General features: G+C 45.3%; 1 protein-coding gene across 4 annotated transcripts in view; it reads left to right on the top strand.

Moving 5' to 3' along the window:
- The window catches only part of ACACA (acetyl-CoA carboxylase alpha), a 205,017-nt gene that overhangs the window by 22,584 nt on the left and 160,905 nt on the right, over positions 1 to 21,528 (top strand). For all 4 annotated transcript variants that reach the window (XM_066636059.1, XM_066636060.1, XM_066636061.1 and 1 more), the window contains 8 exons: positions 941 to 1,079; positions 8,860 to 8,969; positions 11,638 to 11,719; positions 12,171 to 12,269; positions 17,514 to 17,620; positions 18,070 to 18,180; positions 19,134 to 19,343; positions 21,247 to 21,417. In XM_066636059.1, coding sequence (XP_066492156.1) covers positions 941 to 1,079; positions 8,860 to 8,969; positions 11,638 to 11,719; positions 12,171 to 12,269; positions 17,514 to 17,620; positions 18,070 to 18,180; positions 19,134 to 19,343; positions 21,247 to 21,417 — 1,029 coding nt within the window. The remainder of the gene's footprint in view (positions 1 to 940; positions 1,080 to 8,859; positions 8,970 to 11,637; positions 11,720 to 12,170; positions 12,270 to 17,513; positions 17,621 to 18,069; positions 18,181 to 19,133; positions 19,344 to 21,246; positions 21,418 to 21,528) is intronic.

Genomic DNA, 21,528 nt, shown 5'->3' with positions numbered 1-21,528 from the left:
CAAGTCTGAAGTGTGGTGGGCTCTGCCTAGAAGGTAGGTGGATATTAGCTCAGAAGCCTTGGCATTTTGCTTCTACTCCAACAGCACTAGCTGTCAATGGCATCTGTAGGGAAGGATTCTTCAGAGTAGGCTAAGCTGGGGTGGGGGGAATTGGAGCTCAGGAGTAGAGAGTTGCTAGTAGCAAGTAGCAACTTGCAAGTCTTGTCCCTTAAGTCCCTTCTTAAAACCCATGTTTTTTCCATGAAGCCTTTGGCACAATGCATTTGTCCCCATTCCTGAATATCACTAAGCTAATGTATGTGCAACTGAGACAATTGCTTATGTCTCTTCTGCTTATCCCTGCCTCTGTTTTTCTCCCCTTCATCTCTTATCTCCCTTGCACATATCTGCGATTGAAGGCCCTCTGGAAAGGATCCTGTCTTCTCACTCTGTGCAAAGTGCTACATACATTATTTGCACTATCAAAATAAATAAGATAGACCCATTCTGAAACTTGAGTCGACTGTTCTGGCACTGCATGGGAGGGAAGGAAAGGGTCCTGCAAGAAACAAGAGCCAGGGCACTTACCTCCCAGCAATAGCCTTGCAGTCACCCAAACTGATATGCTAACTATGGAAGCCACAGAGGGGCAGAAAACTTATAGGAACTTTTGGTAACAGAAACACCTTCCTGGCTGACTAGTTTTAGGGCAGGGTCTGAGATACCCAATTCTGGCTCCCTTTTTCCTGCCGGTATTGAGATTAGTGCCCCAATCCACAGGTCTTTGCCTGTTCAGCAACAGGCTGCTCATGTGCAACTGTGTACTCTCCTGCTGGAGAAATCACTGCTGATTGACTTGGTGCTTGGAAAGTGGAATCAGTTGAGAAAAAGGAGGTGGGTTCAATTCAAAAAGGAGGAGGAGTAATCTTTGTATTAATGGTTGAAATGCCAAACTGTCTAGGTTCTCATTGCTAATAATGGGATTGCGGCTGTGAAATGCATGAGGTCCATCCGGCGCTGGTCCTATGAGATGTTTCGGAATGAACGAGCCATCCGCTTTGTTGTCATGGTGACACCTGAAGACTTGAAAGCAAATGCAGGTGAGTCTTGAGAGGCTGATTCCACCCCCTACCTCGCTTCTGGCCTTCTGTCTGCAGGTAGAGAGGGTTAGACTTTGAAAATAAAAATAGCTACACACTCTAGCCTCAGAGGCTTTTAGAGAATCAAACTGAAGCTGAACAGAAACCCTAAAACTGGTTCACAGTTAGGTTCCTCTGCCCTCACTGGAACTGAACCAGAACCAAACCCCTAAACAGAACAAAGTGGTAACTGGTTCACCCTAGGGCTGCAATCCTGTCCACACTTTTCTAGGGTTAAGTCTCATTGAACACAATGGGATTTACTTGTGAACAGGCATGCATAAGATTGGGCTCTCAACATGTAATCTCCCTCCAATTCTGCTTTTTGTATGTTGTTTATATAAACTTTTTAAAGCATGCAAAAGAAATGGGTTTTTAATTTGTTTTTCAAATTAAATAGCTGTCATTCTATTTGTTTTATAGCATTTCATTATAAGCAAATGAGTGACATTATTTTTTCACACATTTTTTCCCCCCCACATTTTTATACCACCCTTCCTCCAAGGAGCTCAGGGCGGTGTACACAGCTGCTCCCCTCCTTTTGTCCTCACAACAACCCTGTGAGGTAGGTGAGGCTGAGAGAAAGTGACTGGCCCAAGGTCACCCAGGAAGCTTCATGGCTGAGGGGGGATTTGAACCTGGATCTTCCAGGTCTAAGTTCACCTTCCAAACCACTACACCACCCTGGCTCTCTGCATTATCCTGCATGCAATATGTCATAAGTAGTTCAAAGTGTTTGAACCAATTCCCAAACTACTTTTTAGTTAGCATCTGAACTGGAATGAAACTGGAGAGTTAAAAAAAAAAATCCTGAACTCAGATGTTCTTCCCTCCCAATGTTAATGGCTCAGCTCCCTGCTTTTAACAGGTGTGGTTTCAAAATGGCACTCAACCTTTGTTGCATGTTTGTCTTTGTGCAACCCTGTGAAATAGGTTGCAATTCCTCTTTGAGGCATGGGAAAGAAGTGAACTGGCTTAAGCCCTGACTGTTACAAAGAGTTAGGAATGTAGTGTTTAAATTATAGAAATTGTGTATTGTATAATCCTTTGTGACTCTTCTGTTTGACTGGTCCAAGTTGCCTCCATTTCTAAAGAGCAGGGTTGCATTAAGTGATCTTTGCTTTAACTCCAATACTGAATGTTCACTGACCATATGTCCTGTGCCAAGGAACTTGGACAAGCTGTTATTGAGTCAGTTTAATAGCCATGTTTTGCTGTAAATATACGCAGCCCAGTCTCTTTTGTTAGAAGATCAGTGTCAGTAAGCTGTGTTTCTAGAGGATAGGCTGAAGTGGTGCAATTTTGGGAGGACCGCACCACATCTTTATTAGTTGTTTATGAGTTTTCTGCACAAGCTGGAGAATATTTCATGCCCTTTGCTCTTGAAGGGTTTGGTAGCATAATTTAGCAAGGTCTCATGCTTATCTTTCGGAAAACAAGTCCTTTTGCCCAGCAATTCCTCAGCCTTCCTGTTTCTTAGCATGTTGAAAGTCGTCTTCTTCAGTTCTCATTGGAACTCAGTTTCCCAGTGCAAGCCTTTGAATTCTGTTTGTTTTTCCATTGTTTGGTTCAATCTCAATTTTTTCCATTTTAAGTTTCAAGCCTTTATAGATGCTTTGGACAAGTGTTTGCTTTCTTGAGATGAGGGGAATTTGACTTCAGTGCTGTAGAGTTGGAACTGGGCTGCTCCTTTGCTTATTCCTTCCAAATACAACAATGTAGACTGATGTTTCTCAAAGTTTGTCCTCTGGTGTACCACTTCACATGGTCCACCTATTCTAAGTACTACCAGAAATAACTGGCAATGACGTCATCTCCAGTTACTTCTGGATTGGGAGGCCAGATGCGATAAACACCAGTAAGAGTCTCTATTATTATTATTATTATTATTATTTTATTTATTTATATCCCGCCTTTTTGCCTCATGGGCACACAAGGCAGTCTACAACAATTAAAATACAAAGTTAACAATTAAAAACAATAATAAAAACAATTTTCAATTAATTAAAAAAACTAAAACTAAAACAAACCCCGTGGATTCTAAAATAAAAGGAGAAAGAAAAGCCAGCCAACCTGTCAACAGGTAAAAGCTTTTTGAAATAAAAAGGTCTTCAGTCCACGCCGAAATATTAACAACAAGGGAGCAGTTCTCAATTCTAAGGGGAGGGTATTCCAAAGTTTGGGGGCCACCTCCAAGAAAGCCCTCTTCCTGGCCGCCGCCCCTCTCACATCTCTTGGTGGTGGCACAGTTAAAAGGGCCCCCCAGATGATCTAAGAGTATGGGCAGGATTGTAAGGAAGGAGGCAGTCCTTCAAATACCCCGGACCCGAGCCGTAAAGGGCTTTAAAAGTCAAAACTAGCACCTTGAATTGGGCCTGGAACAGAACCCGCAGCCAGTGTAGCCACTGGAGCAACGGCTCGACAGAGTCAAACCGACGTGCCCCAGCAACCACACGAGCTGCCGCGTTCTGTACTAGTTGTAATTTCTGGACCAACTTCAAAGGCAGCCCCACGTAGAGCGCATTGCAATAATCAAATCTAGATGTCACTAGGGCATGGGTTACTGTGGCCAGGTCCGCGCAGCTCAGGTACGGTCGCAGCTGGCGAATCAGCCGAAGCTGAGCAAAGGCTCCCCTGGCCACTGCTGCCACCTGGGCCTCCAGGTGCAGCTGTGGATCCAGGAGAACCCCCAAGCTGCGGACCTGCTCCTTCAGAGGGAGTGCAAGCCCATTCAGAGCAGGACGATAGTCCAATAACCGAGTTGTGGATTTCTGAACCAGAAGCACCTCTGTCTTATGCGGATTTAATTTCAGCTTGTTCGCCCACATCCAGCCCCTAACCACCTCCAGACAGTGATCCAGGACCCCAGCCGCCTCCTCAGAATCAGGGGGAAAGGAGAGATAAAGCTGGGTGTCATCAGCGTATTGATGGCAACCCACTCCAAACCCCCAGATGACCTCTCCCAGCGGCTTCATGTAGATGTTAAAGAGCATGGGGGACAAGATGGAACCTTGCGGCACCCCAAACCTCAAACCCGAACAAGCATCCCCCAGCACCCCCTTCTGGGATCTGTCAGCCAGGAAGGAGCGGAACCACTTCAAAACAGTGCCCCCAAGCCCCAACCCGGCCAGCCGACCCAGAAGGACACCATGGTCGATGGTGTCGAAAGCTGCCAAGAGGTCCACCAGGACTAACAGGGACGCACTCCCCCTGTCCATTCCCCGGTGAAGGTCACCCACCAAGGCGACCAAGGCAGTCTCCGTCCTGAATCCCGGGCTGAAGCCAGATTGGAATGCGACCAGATAATCTGTTTCCTCCAGTACCCTCTGAAGCTGGGACGCCGCCACCTGTTCAATCACCTTGCCCAGAAATGGGATATTTGAGACTGACCGAAAGTTGTTTAAATTAGTGGGATCCAGGGAGGGCTTCTTCAGGAGGGGGCGAACCATCGCCTGCTTCAAGGCAGGCGGGAGCACCCCCTCCCTCAAAGATGAATTCACCACCCTCCCCGTCCACTCAGCCAGCCCTTCCCGGGCAGCCCTAATTAGCCATGCTGGGCAAGGGTCGAGCGGGCAAGCAGCAGGTCTCACACTCCAGAGAATCCTGTCCACATCCTCCGGCTCTACAAGCTGAAAAGAATCCCAAATAGTAGGATAGACAGGTTCCCCGGGGACATCACTAGATATGCTCACAGCAGCGTCCAAGTCATACCGAATCTGATCGACCTTCTCTGCAAAGTGTTTTGCGAACTCGTCACAGCGAGTCTCCGAGTGCTCCTCCCCGCCAGTAGGGGGGGCCAGATGTAAAAGGCTACGGACCACACGAAAGAGCTCAGCTGGACGGTTCTCTGCAGATGCAATGGAGGCAGAAAAGTATGCCCTTTTAGCTGCCACCACCGCCTTAGAATAAGCTCTTAACTGGGCCCTAGCCCGTGCATGGTCAGATTTGGTACGAGTCTTTCACCACTGATGCTCTAGACGTCTGCCCTGCCGCTTCATCATTTGCAGCTCCTCAGAAAACCAAGGAGCCGCTCTGACTCTGCGACTGGGCAGAGGATGCTCGGGAGCGATCTCATCCAGGGCCCTGGCCATCTCCGTATTCCAGAGATCGACCAGGGCGCCTGGTGTGTCCCCAGCTCTGGCAACAGGAAAATCCCCCAGAGCCCTCAGGAATCCATTTGGATCCATCAGCCTCTGAGGGCGGATCATAAAATGTGGTCCCCCGCCATTGCGGAGGTGAGAGGCTGCAACAAGCCTAAATCCCACCAGAAAGTGATCTGTCCGTGACAAAGGAGTGATCTTAATGTCCTCCACCTCCAGATCACCATCAACCTGCCTAGCAGTAAACACCAGGTCCAGCGTATGTCCCGCATCATGCGTTGGGGCAGATATTCTTTGAGACAGACCCATGGTTGCCATGGAGGCCATGAAATCCTGAGCCGCAGCTGTTCCCGGGGCCTCGGCATGGACATTAAAGTCCCCCAACACCAATAGTCGGGGGGACTCCAACACCACATTCGAGACCAACTCAGTCAGCTCAGGCAGGGAGTCTGTTGGGCAGCAAGGCGGGCAGTACACCAACAGTATCCCTGTTCTGTCTCGCCCCTCCAACACAACACGAAGACACTCAAACTCGGTGGACTGCTGAACAGGGTTTCTGGTAAGATGGATGGAATCCTGGTAGACCATTGCAACCCCGCCTCCCCGCCCCTGTAGGCTGCTGCAGTACCCGGAAACCCAGTGGACAAATCTGGGAAAGACTGACCCCCCCCCCCAGGTCACCCAACCAGGTCTCCGTGATACATACCAGGTTGGCCTTCTCCTCCAGGATTAAATCCTGGATTAAATAGATCTTATTATTCACCGACCTGGCATTCAAAAGCAGCAGTTTCAGACTCAGGGGACTGTTGCCAGGCATCCCAAGGGTCAGAGGGATGAGAGGAGGGCCAGAAAGAGGGACAGTCTGTCTACGACTAACCCTCCTTCTCCTGTAACATCCAGGCCAACCCCCACCGCCATACCTTCCATGGCCTGTAACTCTAGTGATGGTGGCCTCCCTCCCCTCACCTGAGCTCCCCCGTGGTGTCAAGCACATAGTTCCAGTGGGACTGACCTACAAACCAACAGCCACACAAATACAAAACTAAAAACACACTCTCTCTCTCTCTCTCTCTCTCTCTCTCTCTCTCTCTCACACACACACACACACACACACACACACACACACACACACACACACACACACAACAACCCCCCCAGTGCAGCGACCTTCACTCCCCTCCCCTCCCACCGAGGCTTGGGTTGCTGCAAAACTCTGCCTCTCTCACACTGAGGCCAAGGTGCTCTCTACTCCGTCCCTCCCTGCCCCCCTCTCACAGAGGCAGGTACACCTGCAACCCTCCTGGCCCGACTCTCACTCAGGTCAGGCAATCACACTCACACTCTCACTCACTCAATTTAAAAGGCTGGTGTTGGTATGTTGACAGGTTCAGAGACTCCAGAAATAAGGAGTAAGGGCATGGCTGGCATTTATTGATCCACGGGTAGATTAGCAGGGTGAATGGCAATGGCAGCAGCAGATGTTCCGGGCTCCGCTCCAAAGGCGAAGAGCCAGGGGCAAAGAGCCCTTCAGCTCGTGCCTCTGGCAAGCCAGAGGGCTTAAGATGTTACTACCAACCTGCAGAAAGAGCCAAATGGAGCTGGGTGAGCCACAGGCCAGGTGTCCAATCAGCCAAACTCCACCCCACTCCTACAGGTGGGCAGTCTGCAGCCTCTGGGCCTTAAAGGGACCCCTAGCAGGCAGAGGGCTCAAGATGTTACCACCAACCTGTAGAAAGAGCCAAATGGAGCTGGGATGGGAGCCATCAATGTGGACGGGAAAACCTTTTGAGCACAGAAAAGCATGCTTTGGAACTCTGCCCGCTGAGCCTCCTACCACTATTTGTTATGTTGTGTTCCTGGTTACACTGCCGGGCGGCAGGTGTCCAGGAATCCTGTGAGTACCACCTCAAGGACCACTGGTGGTACCTGTACAACTGGTTGAGAAACAAAGGTGTAGACTGAGACATTTCGATCTCTATTTGTATAGTGTAGATTAAGTGTGCTGTAGAAAGTCCCCTGTACAGCAAGCAAACTCCAGGTGACTCGAGCAACTGAGCCAATCTACATGCATCACAGAAAAAAGCAATCCTGCCTTGCACTTCTTTTGATAGCACAAGCCAATCTGATATGGAAGAGAAGTCTTGTCACATTTGAAATAACAGGAAACTGGAGGCAATCTATATGTTAAGCAAATCACATGATAAGCAACCCAACTTTGCTTCTACAGAAGACTAAAAATACCTGAAGTGCTAACTCTCTTCTTGCTGACCCTCTTCCTTTGTTATCTCATGTAGCTAGTCTTCCCTGCCCTTTCCAACTGCTAGAGAAGATTAGATTAACTGCATGATTTGGCGGAAGGCCATGGCTTTGTGAAAGAGCATTTGCTTTGCGGGCAAAAGGTCCCAGACTCAATCCCTAACATCTCTGGTTACAAAAGAGAAAACTTTCTGTCTGAAACCCTGTAGAACAGTGTTTCTCAAACTGTGGGTTGGGACCCACTAGGTGGGTTGTGAGCCAATTTCAGGTGGGTCCCCATTCATTTCAATATTTTATTTTTTAATATATTAGACTTGATACTACCATGGTATGTGATTGCATTTGGGGAAATGCTTACAGACCTGGGGCAGATGCTCCCTGGGGCATTTGGTGGACCACTGTGAGATACAGGAAGCTGGACTAGATGGGCCTGTGGCCTGATCCAGCAGGGCTGTTCTTATGTTCTGTCACTTCTGGTCCTGACATTACTTCCAGTGGGTCCTGACAGACTCTAATTCTAAAAAGTGGGTCCTGGTGCTTAATGTGTGAGAACCACTGCTGTAGAATCACTGATAGGACTGACCTACATGGACAAATGTTCTGATTTGGTATAAAGCAACTTCCTGTGATGTAACAACAGAAAGAGAGAGCCAACCAAGGGGTGAGTCGACCTTTCCTGCCAAAAGGGAGAGCCAGTGTTCTAGCTGTATACAAATTAGTGTACAGATTAGGACTGTCTGCTTGTCATGTGGAAAATAGTATACGTACTTAACAAGTACTTTTCTCTCTTGTTGGAGGTTCACCAAAGTCCTATAATGAGCATGTTTCAGAAGTCATGCAAGAACTAATATAGCATAATGCTTAAGAGACTGAAACTCAGTTTGTATTTTGCCTCTGCCATGAACTCACTAGATGACCTTAGGTGAACTACCCTCTCTGACCCTCAACCAACCCATCCATAATATTTATTAAAGAATTTCTACTCCACCTTTCTACATAAAAAACACAGCACAAATAAAAGATTAAAACAATACTAAAACATTAAAACCTAAACTAATTAAAACAATAAAACAGATCAGACCCCGGGGTAATATGGGGTTGTTTTGATACAGGGTTATTTTAAGAATTGCAACAAGATAATGTGTAGTAAGTGCTTTGAATGCTCAAAAGCCTGATATAAATAGTATATTATTATGCTTGTTTAATGTTTATTAGGTAAGGTTAAGCCAAGTTGCTTCAAGTTTTGAATTTCATTAAGTAAGCAAAAAACAAACAAACAGTTTTACTATGTTCAAAAGTAGAGTTTTATTTATGTTTTTTTTTTAAAGCTTCTGTTGTCTACTATAGACCTGTAGTCCAAATCTTGTTTCTTTTCTTGGTTGCAGAGTACATTAAAATGGCTGATCATTATGTCCCAGTGCCAGGAGGCCCAAATAACAACAACTATGCAAATGTGGAACTGATTCTTGATATCGCAAAGCGAATTCCTGTGCAGGTGAGGAAGACTGAAAGATGGAATTGAGAAAATGAAGGTTTATCAACGGCCTCCCTATATATCTGCTGTAGCTTAATGAATTTTCTGATGGTGATGGAGCCACTGTCTGTGATTTCGTGACCTATACTGATGTCACAGAGAGGTCAGAAAGGTAGAAGGGTCTCTGGCTGCCATTGTCCATGCTTGCCAGATTCAAAAGTATGGCAGTGTATGGAGAAGAGCTTGGGGTTGAGTTGAGAAGCAGTAGGGGTCTAGTTGTATCTTAATGTGTATGTGCAAAGTGTGTTATGCCAGCACAGTGTCCTTTCTACTGACTGTTGCTGTTGGTGTTCTGCATCTTTTTAGATTATGAGCCATTTTGTGACAGGGAGCCATGTATTTATTTGATTTTCTCTGTACACCCTTTGTGAACTTTGTTGAAAAGTGGTATATGGAGTAAATATTCTTAATAAGTGAAAGCACAGTTTATACAGGTATGAAATGCATGTGTATGTGAAATGCATTTATATATGCCCCAGATCTGGGCCTGGGCAGGACTGGTCCAGCCATGAGGTGGGGTGAAGTGGACTGTTTTGGATGGCACAGATAGGTCTCCTCTCTCCTAGCCCCCGTTCCCCCCTTACCTCTTCTTCCTTGTTCCCTACGTTTTGGAATAACGTATATGGAATATATATGTTTTGGAATAACGTTTTGGAATAACGTAATGGAATTGAAAGCCAGGAGAAGACTGCCCTACTTTCACTTCTGCCGGTTTCCTTGTTCTGACCCTTCTCCGCTGCTCTGTTTTAAAATATAGAGTGGCCTATTACAGGGTTGGCTGAACCCGGCCTGAGGGCTGGATCTGGGGTCCAGCCAAATCCTTCTCTCCTGTGACCGGCACTTTGAATCTGGACAATGCGACACTCTAGCCCAGGGGTGTCTCATACAGAGGGCCGAATAGCATTCATGATGCCTGCTGAGGGCCGAAAGTGATGCCATTAGTCAGGAAGTGTTGTCATTAAACCGGTCATAACGAAAAAAAGCACTTTTTCTCACTTAGGAACTCATTAACTGCAAATGACAGAAGAGAAAACTCACAAATTTTGATCATATTTCAAGACATGGGAGAGTCTAATTTTCATGTGGGCTGCCCATTCAGAAGTGCCACCTCAGCACTGCTAAGCAGCTGAGAGTTCGAGGGCCTGATAAAAAGTTTCCTGCCCCCGGGCCTTATGTTTGACACCCCTGCTCTAGCCAGTCACATCTTTGTGGAAATCCAGGCGCAGTGCCTGCTGGGGCATTGCACCATATACACAACTGGTATATCACGTTGGTATATCACTGGTATATCACTGGTATATCACGACTGGTATATCACGTTATCCCGATCTGGGGACATAAAGAGCCATGGTACTCCGGAACTTAAAGTACTGGTTGTGCCGGGGAACGTGTTCCTGGTGTGCAGTGGTCAGCACTTTGAGCATGGCTGGTGTTTGAGAAGGAAGAAGCAGGTAAGGGGAGGCAGTGTTCTCTCCAGAGCTACTGTTGACCATTGCAGCAATATTGGGTAGGGGAGGGGGTAGTGGCAATGGTATTATCTTCTCTGATGGGGAAGAGGACCAACACCATTGTGGCTGCCTCCTTGTCCCTCTGAGAAGGGGGTGGGCAGCAGGCTGGGGTGTGTGTGCATGCATGGTGGTGACAATTGGGTGGCAGCAGGATTTTGGTGGCATTTCAAGTGCTATTGTACCCTTGGGCTGGCCCTGGGGCTGGTGCTCTGTGCTGTGTGCACATGGTATGGAAACATGCATTTACTTCATGTGAAGTGGTACTTTGTCAAACATTGTGTCTTTCTGTTCCTGTCTGTGGAAAATAGGAGTATCACAAGTGGTCAAATAAGCAGGTTTTTGGTTCCTCCCCAAAGCTCTCTGGGCATCTTTTTGCATGAGTGACCGAAGCCTGCTATCCTATGTCTGAGGCAGCATGTTGTTGCTGCTGTTTCTTCCTCACTCCAGCAACTCCCCTCATTTTTCCCCCTCCTTACCTGGTGGTGTATTGGCAATACTGCCCTTCCTTCTGCTACCCTGCCCCTTGCCTTTGTCACCCTCTTTTCTTTCTGCTCCTACTTCCCTTTGGAAGAAGACAGAGAGAAGCAGAAGTGTGATGAAGAAGAGAGTGGTGGAGACCTAGAGCATGTTCAGGAAGCACACCCGTGGCTGCACTGTTTTTCTTTCAATCCTCTCTGCCTCTTTTTCAAAGGCTAAGAGAAGAAGGGAGTAACAGAGACAGGGATCCAGCCAGACTATGTGTGTACAGTGGAGGTATGTGGAAGTGGCTTGCAGAGGAAGCTCAGGGCTTCCTGAGGCAACTGCCTCACTTGGCCTCATGGAAGGGTTGTCCCTGCTTTTTCCTACTCCTATACCACTCTCTTAATTTTTCCCTGCCCCAGGTCCCATATTATATAGTCTCTAATATCTATCCTCCATCCCTGTGGTTGGTCCTGTCCATTTACTGTAGAATGGAAGTTTGTCCGAATGAGAACTGTGTGACTTGTATGGTTGCACGCAGTTCCCTATACTCATGAATTAAACGCGGAACACTAGGATTGGCATGTATCTACCACCTGCGGTATGTCTTGTTTTTGCAGATATATAAATTTGAACTTTGACTTTTTCCCCCCCCTTTCCAGGCAGTGTGGGCAGGCTGGGGCCATGCATCCGAGAATCCCAAACTACCGGAACTCCTCCACAAAAACGGAATTGCCTTCATGGGTAAGAAAGCCCAGCAGCTCTAAAGAGAGGCAGAGACTGTAGGGAAGCAAACATCTCTACAAAGCAGTGTAGGGAACTTCTCTACTGGCCCTCCAGCCCCATCAATCGCTGATCCACAATTCCACGTTTTCCGGTATTGGTCTGTGGAAGGACAGTGTATAAACGCCGCAAATAAATGCATAGCAGGGTTCAAGGGTCCTCTTGCTCCCATCTGTGCTAAAATGTTTGTGTGGTTGTGGCAAATTTGTCACCTATGTGTTAAAAGGAGTAAAATTGCCTGGAGCTGAGAGATCTCTGACATTCTTTTTTGGTTACTAATTCTTAAATATGTCACTCCCATGTCTTGAAATTGGGCTGCAACTACAGAAAAAAGAATGTACAGTTAGGTTTTGACATTTGACGCTTGTGGCCTTTGTTTAGTTTACTCTCGGTTTTTTCTTCTTCTTTTCAGGTCCCCCAAGCCAAGCAATGTGGGCTCTAGGAGACAAAATCGCATCTTCAATAGTGGCTCAAACGGCAGGCATCCCCACACTTCCTTGGAGTGGCAGTGGTAAGTTCTTTTTCATAAGATCTCTAACAGCACAACACTGGGAAGTAGGTCCCATTGAGCTCAAGGAGAATTGTTTCCAGGTAGTAGTGATAGAATTGAAGCCCAAGTTATCAAGAGAGAGATGAGTCTAACTTACTCTCTCTTTGTCTTGACCTCCCTTACAAGAAGGTTATTGTAAGGATTGTAAGTGTGCAAAGTATTTTGAATGTCCCAAAATACTATATTAGCTAACCTCTTTATCCTAACAGGATGGCTCTCTTCTGTTGAACAGAGGGAGAGCAACTGTCCCTGTTCATCCCAACACAGTGTCCCTACCAGTGGCTGTTGCTAGTGTCTCCCTTGTGTCTCTTTTTTAGACTCTGCAAACCCATTGGGACAAGCATTTCTTTGGCTATATAAACTGCTTTTATTTTTTTTTGGTTGAAATTGGTATATAAATCTTAACAATAACTGTCATCAATGTCTAAAGTACATTGTTCTGATTACAATTGCAAGTTATCATTCGTGCTGTTTATCACCAGGTGAACTTAATACATCCATCCTATAACTTTGTCACTTGGGGCACTTGCAGTTCCCATGTCCTTGTTGCTTCAGGCTAGTACCTGTTTCCCACTTTCCAGTATCATATGCAAAACTGTACAAAACTATAGCTACTGTATGTGAATATACATGGTAGGATGGAGAAACGGACGCCTCAAAGATCCTCCAAGTAATCATTCTCCACCATGCCTATGTCCCCCCACCCCCACCCCAGCAGCAGGACTGTGAAATGCGGGTTTGATGGCTGGCTAAAATGGGGCCCAACTTTTAATGTGTGAGAAAGGGTTTTGGCTTTCTACTTTCTCTTTTGCATAGGAGCATAGGGCATGACTTGCAATAAGCCTCCCATAAGTTACTGATCTTCTTATGTATGCTATTCATTAGTAGACGAAAATAAAAGCTACTGACTTTTGTGAAATGTCTCTGCCTGGTCATCTAGGGGTGAATGCTGCCTTTTCATAGGTGACTAGTTATTATAGCATCATCTTTGTACCATATATGGCACTTTACAAATAATGAGTGGACAGGTCTCTACTTCTTTATTGACCTAAAGGAGACAATAGAGGAAGAGACTGGAGATGGATGCAGGGAGAGTCAGAAAAGTATGCAATTATTTCAGTTGCATGTACTTTTGCTTAATTACAGTAGAGTATTGGGATTAGGGGTTTGTACCCTAGGCTTCATGGCAAAAGTGGATTATGAGTAAAGGTGTTTGTTTCTGATGAATAAAATAGGATTACAGCTCAAGTCTTACTGAAAACAGTGGGCTTACTTCTGAGTAAGGTAAATAACACTATTTTCAAACACCTCTAATGAGAGGGATTTAAAGGAGGTAAGAGGGGGCAACTCTAGGCATAAGGGAACATAAGAACAGCCCCACTGGATCAGGCCATAGGCCCATCTAGTCCAGCTTCCTGTATCTCACAGTGGCCCACCAAATGCCCCGGGGAGCACACCAGATAACAAGAGACCTCATCCTGGTGCGCTCCCTTGCATCTGGCATTCTGACAAAACCCATTTGTAAAATCAGGAGGTTGCACATACACATCATGGCTTGCAACCCGTAATGGATTTTTCCTCCAGAAAAACTTGTGCAATCCCCTTTTAAAGGCATCCAGGGCAGATGCCATCACCACATCCTGTGGCAAGGAGTTCCACAGACCAACCACACGCTGAGTAAAGAAATATTTTCTTTTGTCTGTTCTAACTCTCCCAACACTCAATTTGAGTGGATGTCCCCTGGTTCTGGTGTTATGTGAGAGTGTAAAGAGCATCTCCCTATCCACTCTGTCCATCCCCTGCATAATTTTGTATGTCTCAATCATGTCCCCCCTCAGGCGCCTCTTTTCTAGGCTGAAGAGGCCCAAACGCCGTAGCCTTTCCTCATAAGGAAGGTGCCCCAGCCCAGTAATCATCTTAGTTGCTCTCTTTTGCACCTTTTCCATTTCCACTATGTCTTTTTTGAGATGCGGCGACCAGAGCTGAACACAATACTCCAGGTGTGGCCTCACCATCGATTTGTACAATGGCATTATAATATTAGCCGTTCTGTTCTCAATACCTTTTCTAATGATCCCAAGCATAGAATTGGCATTATAATATTAGCCGTTCTGTTCTCAATACCTTTTCTAATGATCCCAAGCATAGAATTGGCCTTCTTTACTGCCGCCGCACATTGAGTCGACACTTTCATTGACCTGTCCACCACCACCCCAAGATCTCTCTCCTGATCTGTCACAGACAGCTCAGAACCCATCAGCCTATAGCCTGTGAAGTTTTGATTTTTTGCCCCAATGTGCATGACTTTACACTTACTGACATTGAAGCGCATCTGCCATTTTGCTGCCCATTCTGCCAGTCTGGAGAGATTCTTCTGGAGCTCCTCACAATCACTTCTGGTCTTCACCACTCGGAAAAGTTTGGTGTCGTCTGCAAACTTTGCCACCTCGCTGCTCAACCCTGTCTCCAGGTCTTTTATGAAGAGGTTGAAAAGCACCGGTCCCAGGACAGATCCTTGGGGCATACCGCTTTTCACTTCTGTCCATTGTGAAAATTGCCCATTGACACCTACTCTCCGTTTCCTGGCCTTCAACCAGTTCTCAATCCATGAGAGGACCTGTCCTCTAATTCTAAGGGGAAGCAAGACTGTGTGAATGGCTATGAAGCCTGTTCTACACCCTGCTTAAAATTGGATTTCTTTTTCATGTCTCATTTATAGTCTGGTATCTGTGTACATAACTTTATCCAATCAATCATTTACATTAGTGAATTCATTACCTGATTATTTTCATTCTTGCCTGTTTACAATTGGATACAACTGGTACCTTGTTGCTTGAGGTTTCTACTGTCTTGTGGCCCATGTTTCTTTCCTACCAAGTTTCTTTTTTTGGTTCCCTAATATCCTTGTGAGGCAGCTTGCTGTCCTTCTTTCTAGTTGGTAGCTGCCAGTTTGTTATGGTTGGCGATCTTCCAGAATAGGCATTCCTCTGATAAGACTGTAGTCTGCTTCTGTAGTGTCCAGAGTTGACCTTTGTGCTAGAAGCTTTCAGTTGTCTGTAGTAATGGAGGGTTGGAAGGCCCAGAAGTGGATGCCAGATCAGGCAAGGTCACAGTCTGAAGCAATACTGTGGTTGGAAAAGGGAGATTAACTATAAGCATGCTAAAAGTAAATTTAATTCAAATTTAGATCGCTCCCGTGATCCAGAATTATTCACCTGCACAGTGGCTGCCCCTTGCCTCTCTGCAAGACTCATTGCTGTGGTCTGACCTTCCAGTTGACCTGCTCTGATGCTAGGTGTATTTGCTGAGTCTCTGCACAGACCTGCTGCCCTAGCTGAGGATGGAAATTACATCAAATTACAAGACATCAAATTCTTTATATGTTCTTTTCTGTGAACATTATTTTTTTCTAGTATTCCTGTTTCAAGCTTAGCATTTTTCCCCCTCCTGGAGGAATTTAGGTTTGTGAGATCCGTGTGTTTTGTAGGGGAGTTCTTTCTGATTCATTTAGTGGCATTGTAGTGCCAACCGGGCTTATTGTTAACTTTTGTGAGTACATGCACTGAGACCACCCAAAAGACACAGGTCCTCCTTTCCACACTTTCTCTTTAATAGCACTGGTATAGAAGGGTTGTTGCTTAAAGCTTTCTTTCCCAGTAATAGCACTCCCCCCGTCCCATCTTTTGTTGATGATGATCATAATAAAATAAGAACATTAACTTACTTTGTATGCAGGAAATCTGCCTGACTTGGAGATGATCACACTGTAAGTCAGCCAGCTGTAAGTCAGCCAAGACATTCACTGTCTTGTCCTCTTTTGCTCTGCTGCAACCCCTGCAAGAGTCTTGGGCAACCTTTGCACTCCAGAGATTAGCAGCAGAAATGAAGCAACTTCTGCTGTTCTAAAAAAAACAAGACAGTATCCTTGTCAAAGACAGTGTCAAAGCAGCTGTCCAGTGTTTCGGACAGGACCCTTTCCCATGCTGGTGACTTGACTTTCCATGCTAGCTGCATACCCATATGTTCTGTTTTTATCAGCTTTACAAATGGTTGCCTGCAAATAAGAGCCTCCAGTAGTAGCCATAGATTCCTCACTGCCACAAAAGAAAATCTCAGCAAACGTGTGCTTGGTCACACAACGTGGTTAACAATAAGAGGCTGAAGTTCAGTGGTAGAATACTTGCTATGCATGCAGAAGGTCCTAGGTTCAGTGCCCAGCAGCATCTCCAGATAGGATTGGGAAAGGGTGACCTGGTGACAGAGGTGGTCAGGGATGTGACTCTACATGGAGAACTCAAATTTAGCTGCATTTATCCACATGCTGATCACATTCACATTAGACTAGAACAGCACATTACGTAGGGGGGTTGCCTTTGAAAACAGTCCAGAAGTTTCAGCTGGTTCGGTATGTGTCCACTAGAATACTGCTGTGCATGGCAAGGTGGGACCATGTTGCGCCTATTTTGCTCTGATTGCTCTGGTTGTCATTTTGCTTCCAGGCTCAATTCAAAGTGCTAATGTTCACCTTTTAAAACCTTTCATGATCTGGAAGCAAGTTACCAAAAGGACTGCCTGCTCCCATTGTGGCATGCCCAGCATTTGAGTGCTGCCACTGAGGCCTGCCACTAGCACTGATACAATTCACCAGTATCTAACAGAGGCCTTTTTAGCAGTGGCCCAACAGCTGTGAAACTTGCTTTTTGGAGAGATCAGAATGGCCTTTTTGTTCATGACTTTTAGGAAAAAAATCGATTTCATGAAGTTTTCCCCTTTTTAAACTCTGTTTTATGTGTATGTCTTCAGTGAATCTGATTTTTTAAATTGTCTACTGCTTTCATACTCTTGATATTTAGATGTTATTAACATTGAATTTTATGTTTTTGCTTTGTTTGATTTTGTAAGCTGCTATTTTTTTTAAATAGAAAGATGGGGTATAAATTCACCAAACAACTACACTTCAGTCTTCTGTTGGTTTTCCCATTAGATGGGTTTACCTGTCCTACTGAAATTAGGGGGGGTTAACACACTTAACTTTGAATGAATTGTAGATGTGATGCATACTGTGAATTACTTTTACTTTCTTTGGTAAGCTGTCATGCAGTAACTTCAGTTTTTCTGATTATGACAATAACTAGGGGCATGTGAAGCTATGTGTGTGAAGTTGGGTACAATTTAAGGCCATCTGACTGTTTTCCTGGATTTCAGGTCTCAAAGTAGATTGGGATGAGAACGACTTTCAGAAGCGCATCTTGAATGTTCCTCAGGAATTGTACGAGAAGGGCTGTGTGACAGATGTAGATGATGGGCTGCGGGTAGGTATTTCTGACCAGGGACCTGTGGCTGCAAATCTTATATCTGAGCAAATAACTCTGCAACTGATCAGGCTTAAAGCACATGCCTAAACATTAGACCAGTAGTTTTCAGGACCAAACTATGCATAATTGCAGTAGACCTGTGTATTACAATCAGGTTGCTACAGATTCCCTATAAACTGGTTAACAAGAGAGTTCATTTTCCCCCCAGTTTTATGACTTTACTCAAATGAACATACCAATAATAGTTTCAAACATATTCATAAAGGAATGGGGAGGGGGTGAAGATGCAGATGGGAGTGCTGGTGCCTCATTTGGTCCAGAAGGGAGTGACACAATTTGAAAGGGTGCAGTCCAAGCCTCCTCCTCTATTAACTCCTGTGCACCCTTGGGTCATCTGGCAACTTTACTCCAACTAAATTTATGTTCCTCTCCTCCAATATGCTCAGGCAGCAGAAGAAGTTGGCTACCCTGTCATGATCAAAGCCTCTGAAGGAGGGGGAGGAAAAGGAATCCGGAAAGTGAATAATGCTGACGACTTCCCCAATCTCTTTAGACAGGTATGATGTATTTCTGTTAGCTGTGGTCTGTGTTAGCCATGGTCAGCCCAGTTGCTAGGGCTGCAACAATTATTGCTACAATAATCTAATCTTTTTTTTTGCTTCAAGAAAAACTGAAAGCTTTCATATGTCCTGCATATGTTAAGCATATTTGTATAATATTCCACTGAACCCCTGCCCAAAACTCCTGATAACTAGAAGTTTTATCCACATATCCATGGGAAAGATCCATAGGTTACTCGTACAGCATGTGCTTTCTATGCAGGAAGTCCCAAATTCAGTCCCTGGTATCACTAGTTAAAGGGTTCTCCAGCAGAAGGGCTGGGAATGACCTTTGCCTAAGATCCTGAAGAGCTGCTATCAGTCTGAGTAAACTACACTGGGCAAGAAGGACCAGTGGTGTGATTTCGGATAAGGCAGTTTCAGATATTCATATGTAGTGCCCACTTGCCTTCAAGTCCACCTTTACAACTAAGAGAGTTAAATACAAAGCAAATTGCTAACATGAAAGCTGAAAAATATACCTCTTGGCCTATCTGTTCATCTTCTGAGATCCCATGGTGCTCTGGAAGCATCAGAACCTCCAGGTCACAGAGAAAAAGCCCTCCATATGCAGTTTCTACCCCCAATACTGTCACACCTCCTGGGAGCTGGAGTGAGTTCTGGAGTGAGAAGGAGCTGCATTGTGGGGATTTCCCACATGACACAGGTATTATGAGACTGTCAAAGCAGCATGGGGGAGAACATGTGCTACACACTGCTGAAGAGCCCTTGGAACATGTCTAAATGTTCTTCAGGATGCAGCAAAACTGAAGCTCTCCTCCTTGGTTGGGGAGTGGTGGTCGCTGTGCGGCAGTTATGGGCTTGAAAACCTCCTCCTGCGGCTTTCCTTCCATATTAATGACAATTGAGAGAGATGCTTGGCTGTATGTAATGGTTTCTTTGGATGGCAGGTGCAAGCTGAAGTGCCAGGATCCCCCATCTTTGTGATGCGCCTTGCCAAACAGTCTCGCCACCTGGAAGTGCAGATCCTTGCAGACCAGTATGGCAATGCCATCTCCCTCTTTGGCCGTGATTGTTCAGTGCAGCGTCGACACCAGAAGATAATTGAGGAAGCTCCAGCATCAATCGCTACCTTGGTGGTCTTTGAACACATGGAACAGGTGGGTGGGGATACTTCCCCTCGTAAGTTGCTGGCTTCCTTTTGAGAGAGATCTGGGACCTGTAGATAATTATTTTAAAGTGGCAAACTGTGTGCTCTTGGGGCCAGTTTATTGTCACTCAGGAGCAATGCCGCAATGGAGAGCTATACCAGTGTTTGAATCAAGAAAGTTCCAGGTTCAGTCCATGGCATCTCCGCTTAAAAGGATCTCAAGTATTGGGGCTATGAGAGTCTTACCTGAGCCCATGAAATCTGTTAATTAGTCAGAATTAAGGTAGATGGTCTAGTTGCTGTAAGGGAGATTCATATGCTAATTGCCCTGTAGTTTCACCAGTAGGATGGGCAGATTGTGAGGGATGATTATTGCTTATGAGGAGGTTATGAGGGATGGTCTAAGCAAGGAATCTGATTAGCAGCACATTATGTGCTTTGCACACAGAGCCTCCCAACTTCAATCCCTGGCAGCATTACCAGGTCAGACTGAGAAACACCCAGGAGAGCCACTGCTAATCTGTATCAACAATTTGAGCTAGGTGGACCAAGGGCCTGACTCGGTATAAGGCTGTGCTGTGAAGTAAATACAGGTATAACCTAATTATCCATGGATTTTTCACCTGCAGTTTTATCTCAACAAGATGAGAAGGGCCCTTTAAATTAAAGGAAAGAAGTCATTTAACAATAGCCTTGTTAATGCAAGAGAGGGCAGCCGCTGGCAATCCGCTAGCATTGTTTTTTAAATGGATTTGCTTTAATGCGATTTTTGCCTTCCACATGAGTTCTAGAAATGGAACCCTCGCAAATACTGAGACTCAACCTGTACTGGATAGGTGGCCTATTTGGGTATAAAGCAGATTCATACTTTAGATTGTAAGTCCCTCGGGACAGGAACCTGTTTGCTTTTTCTGTGTAAATTTTCATATACATACATAACTCTATATAAACATTAATATTGATTACACAGGCCTACAAAATTGAGGGTCAGAAAAGTTTTCCCCAAATTTTATGGTGGTTTGATATGAATTTGGGGTGCCGATTCCAGAAATGGCATCGGTTTTGCCCTATCATGTCTAGTTTTGGCGATATAGTATAGCCTCATTAGTGAATGGTTCAAGCAGCTTCCTCATGAGGAAGCCATGGTGTAGGCTTCCTCATGAGGAAGCTACTTGAACCATTCACTAATGAGGCTATACTATATCTACAAAACTAGACATGATAGGGCAAAACGGATGCCATTTTTGGAACTGGCACCCCGAATAGACCCAGGAATTGGTGTAACGTTTAAGGAAGCAAAATGTGTGTTGGCCTGTGTTACTAGAAGTGGAAGAAAATGGTTATAGTGAAATAAACTCTTACAACACTTTCTGCACTTCTCATTTTTGAAAAAAAAAAAACAAACAACCAAAATCTGCAGAAAAACCCAATTTATTGAGTTTTTATTTATTATTTAAGGGGGGGGTTCATGGGTAATGACTGTGGCTTCATTTGCTAACACTGTACCAACTATATCATCTATCAAGTAGGTTATTTTTAAAACAATATTAATTAATATAGTAAATTTTTAATAAAAACACCTAACACTGTTTTCTGCATTTCTACCTTTAGAAAACACTGGAATCTGTGGGGGAAAAAGCTTTCTTCCATCTATTAATACAAAAACATTAATTGCAATGACATTTTTGAGGTGGGAGAAAATGTGAGACCCAATTTTCTAATTGTGAGACCCCATTACTGGTTGAGGACCAGTATCTTCCCCCCCAAATCTCATTGACACCTCCAAGCTTGCACCTCTAGTGTAATGGGGATTGTTCAAAAACCGTGCTGTTATTCCTGTCTTCTATCTTGTTGTTGTTGTTGTGGCATCAAATGACCGCAAAATCTTGATCTGGTCTGTTCTTTCCCTTAAGTGTGCAGTGAAACTTGCCAAAATGGTGGGCTATGTGAGCGCTGGTACGGTGGAATACTTGTACAGCCAGGATGGCAGCTTCTACTTCTTGGAGCTAAACCCCCGGCTGCAAGTGGAGCACCCGTGCACAGAGATGGTGGCTGATGTCAACCTGCCTGCAGCTCAGCTCCAAGTAAGTTGCTTGGGAATACCTGGGGAAGGATGCAACCAGTGGCATAGCTAATGTTCATGTAGCCTGGTACCAAGCTCAAAATGTTGCCCTGGAAGTGATGTCACAACCTGA

The sequence above is a fragment of the Tiliqua scincoides genome, chromosome 8, assembly GCF_035046505.1.
Source record: "Tiliqua scincoides isolate rTilSci1 chromosome 8, rTilSci1.hap2, whole genome shotgun sequence".
NCBI lineage: Eukaryota > Metazoa > Chordata > Lepidosauria > Squamata > Scincidae > Tiliqua > Tiliqua scincoides.
The sequence above is the reverse complement of the archived record's forward strand: the minus strand, read 5'-3'. Positions and strand labels throughout refer to the sequence as shown.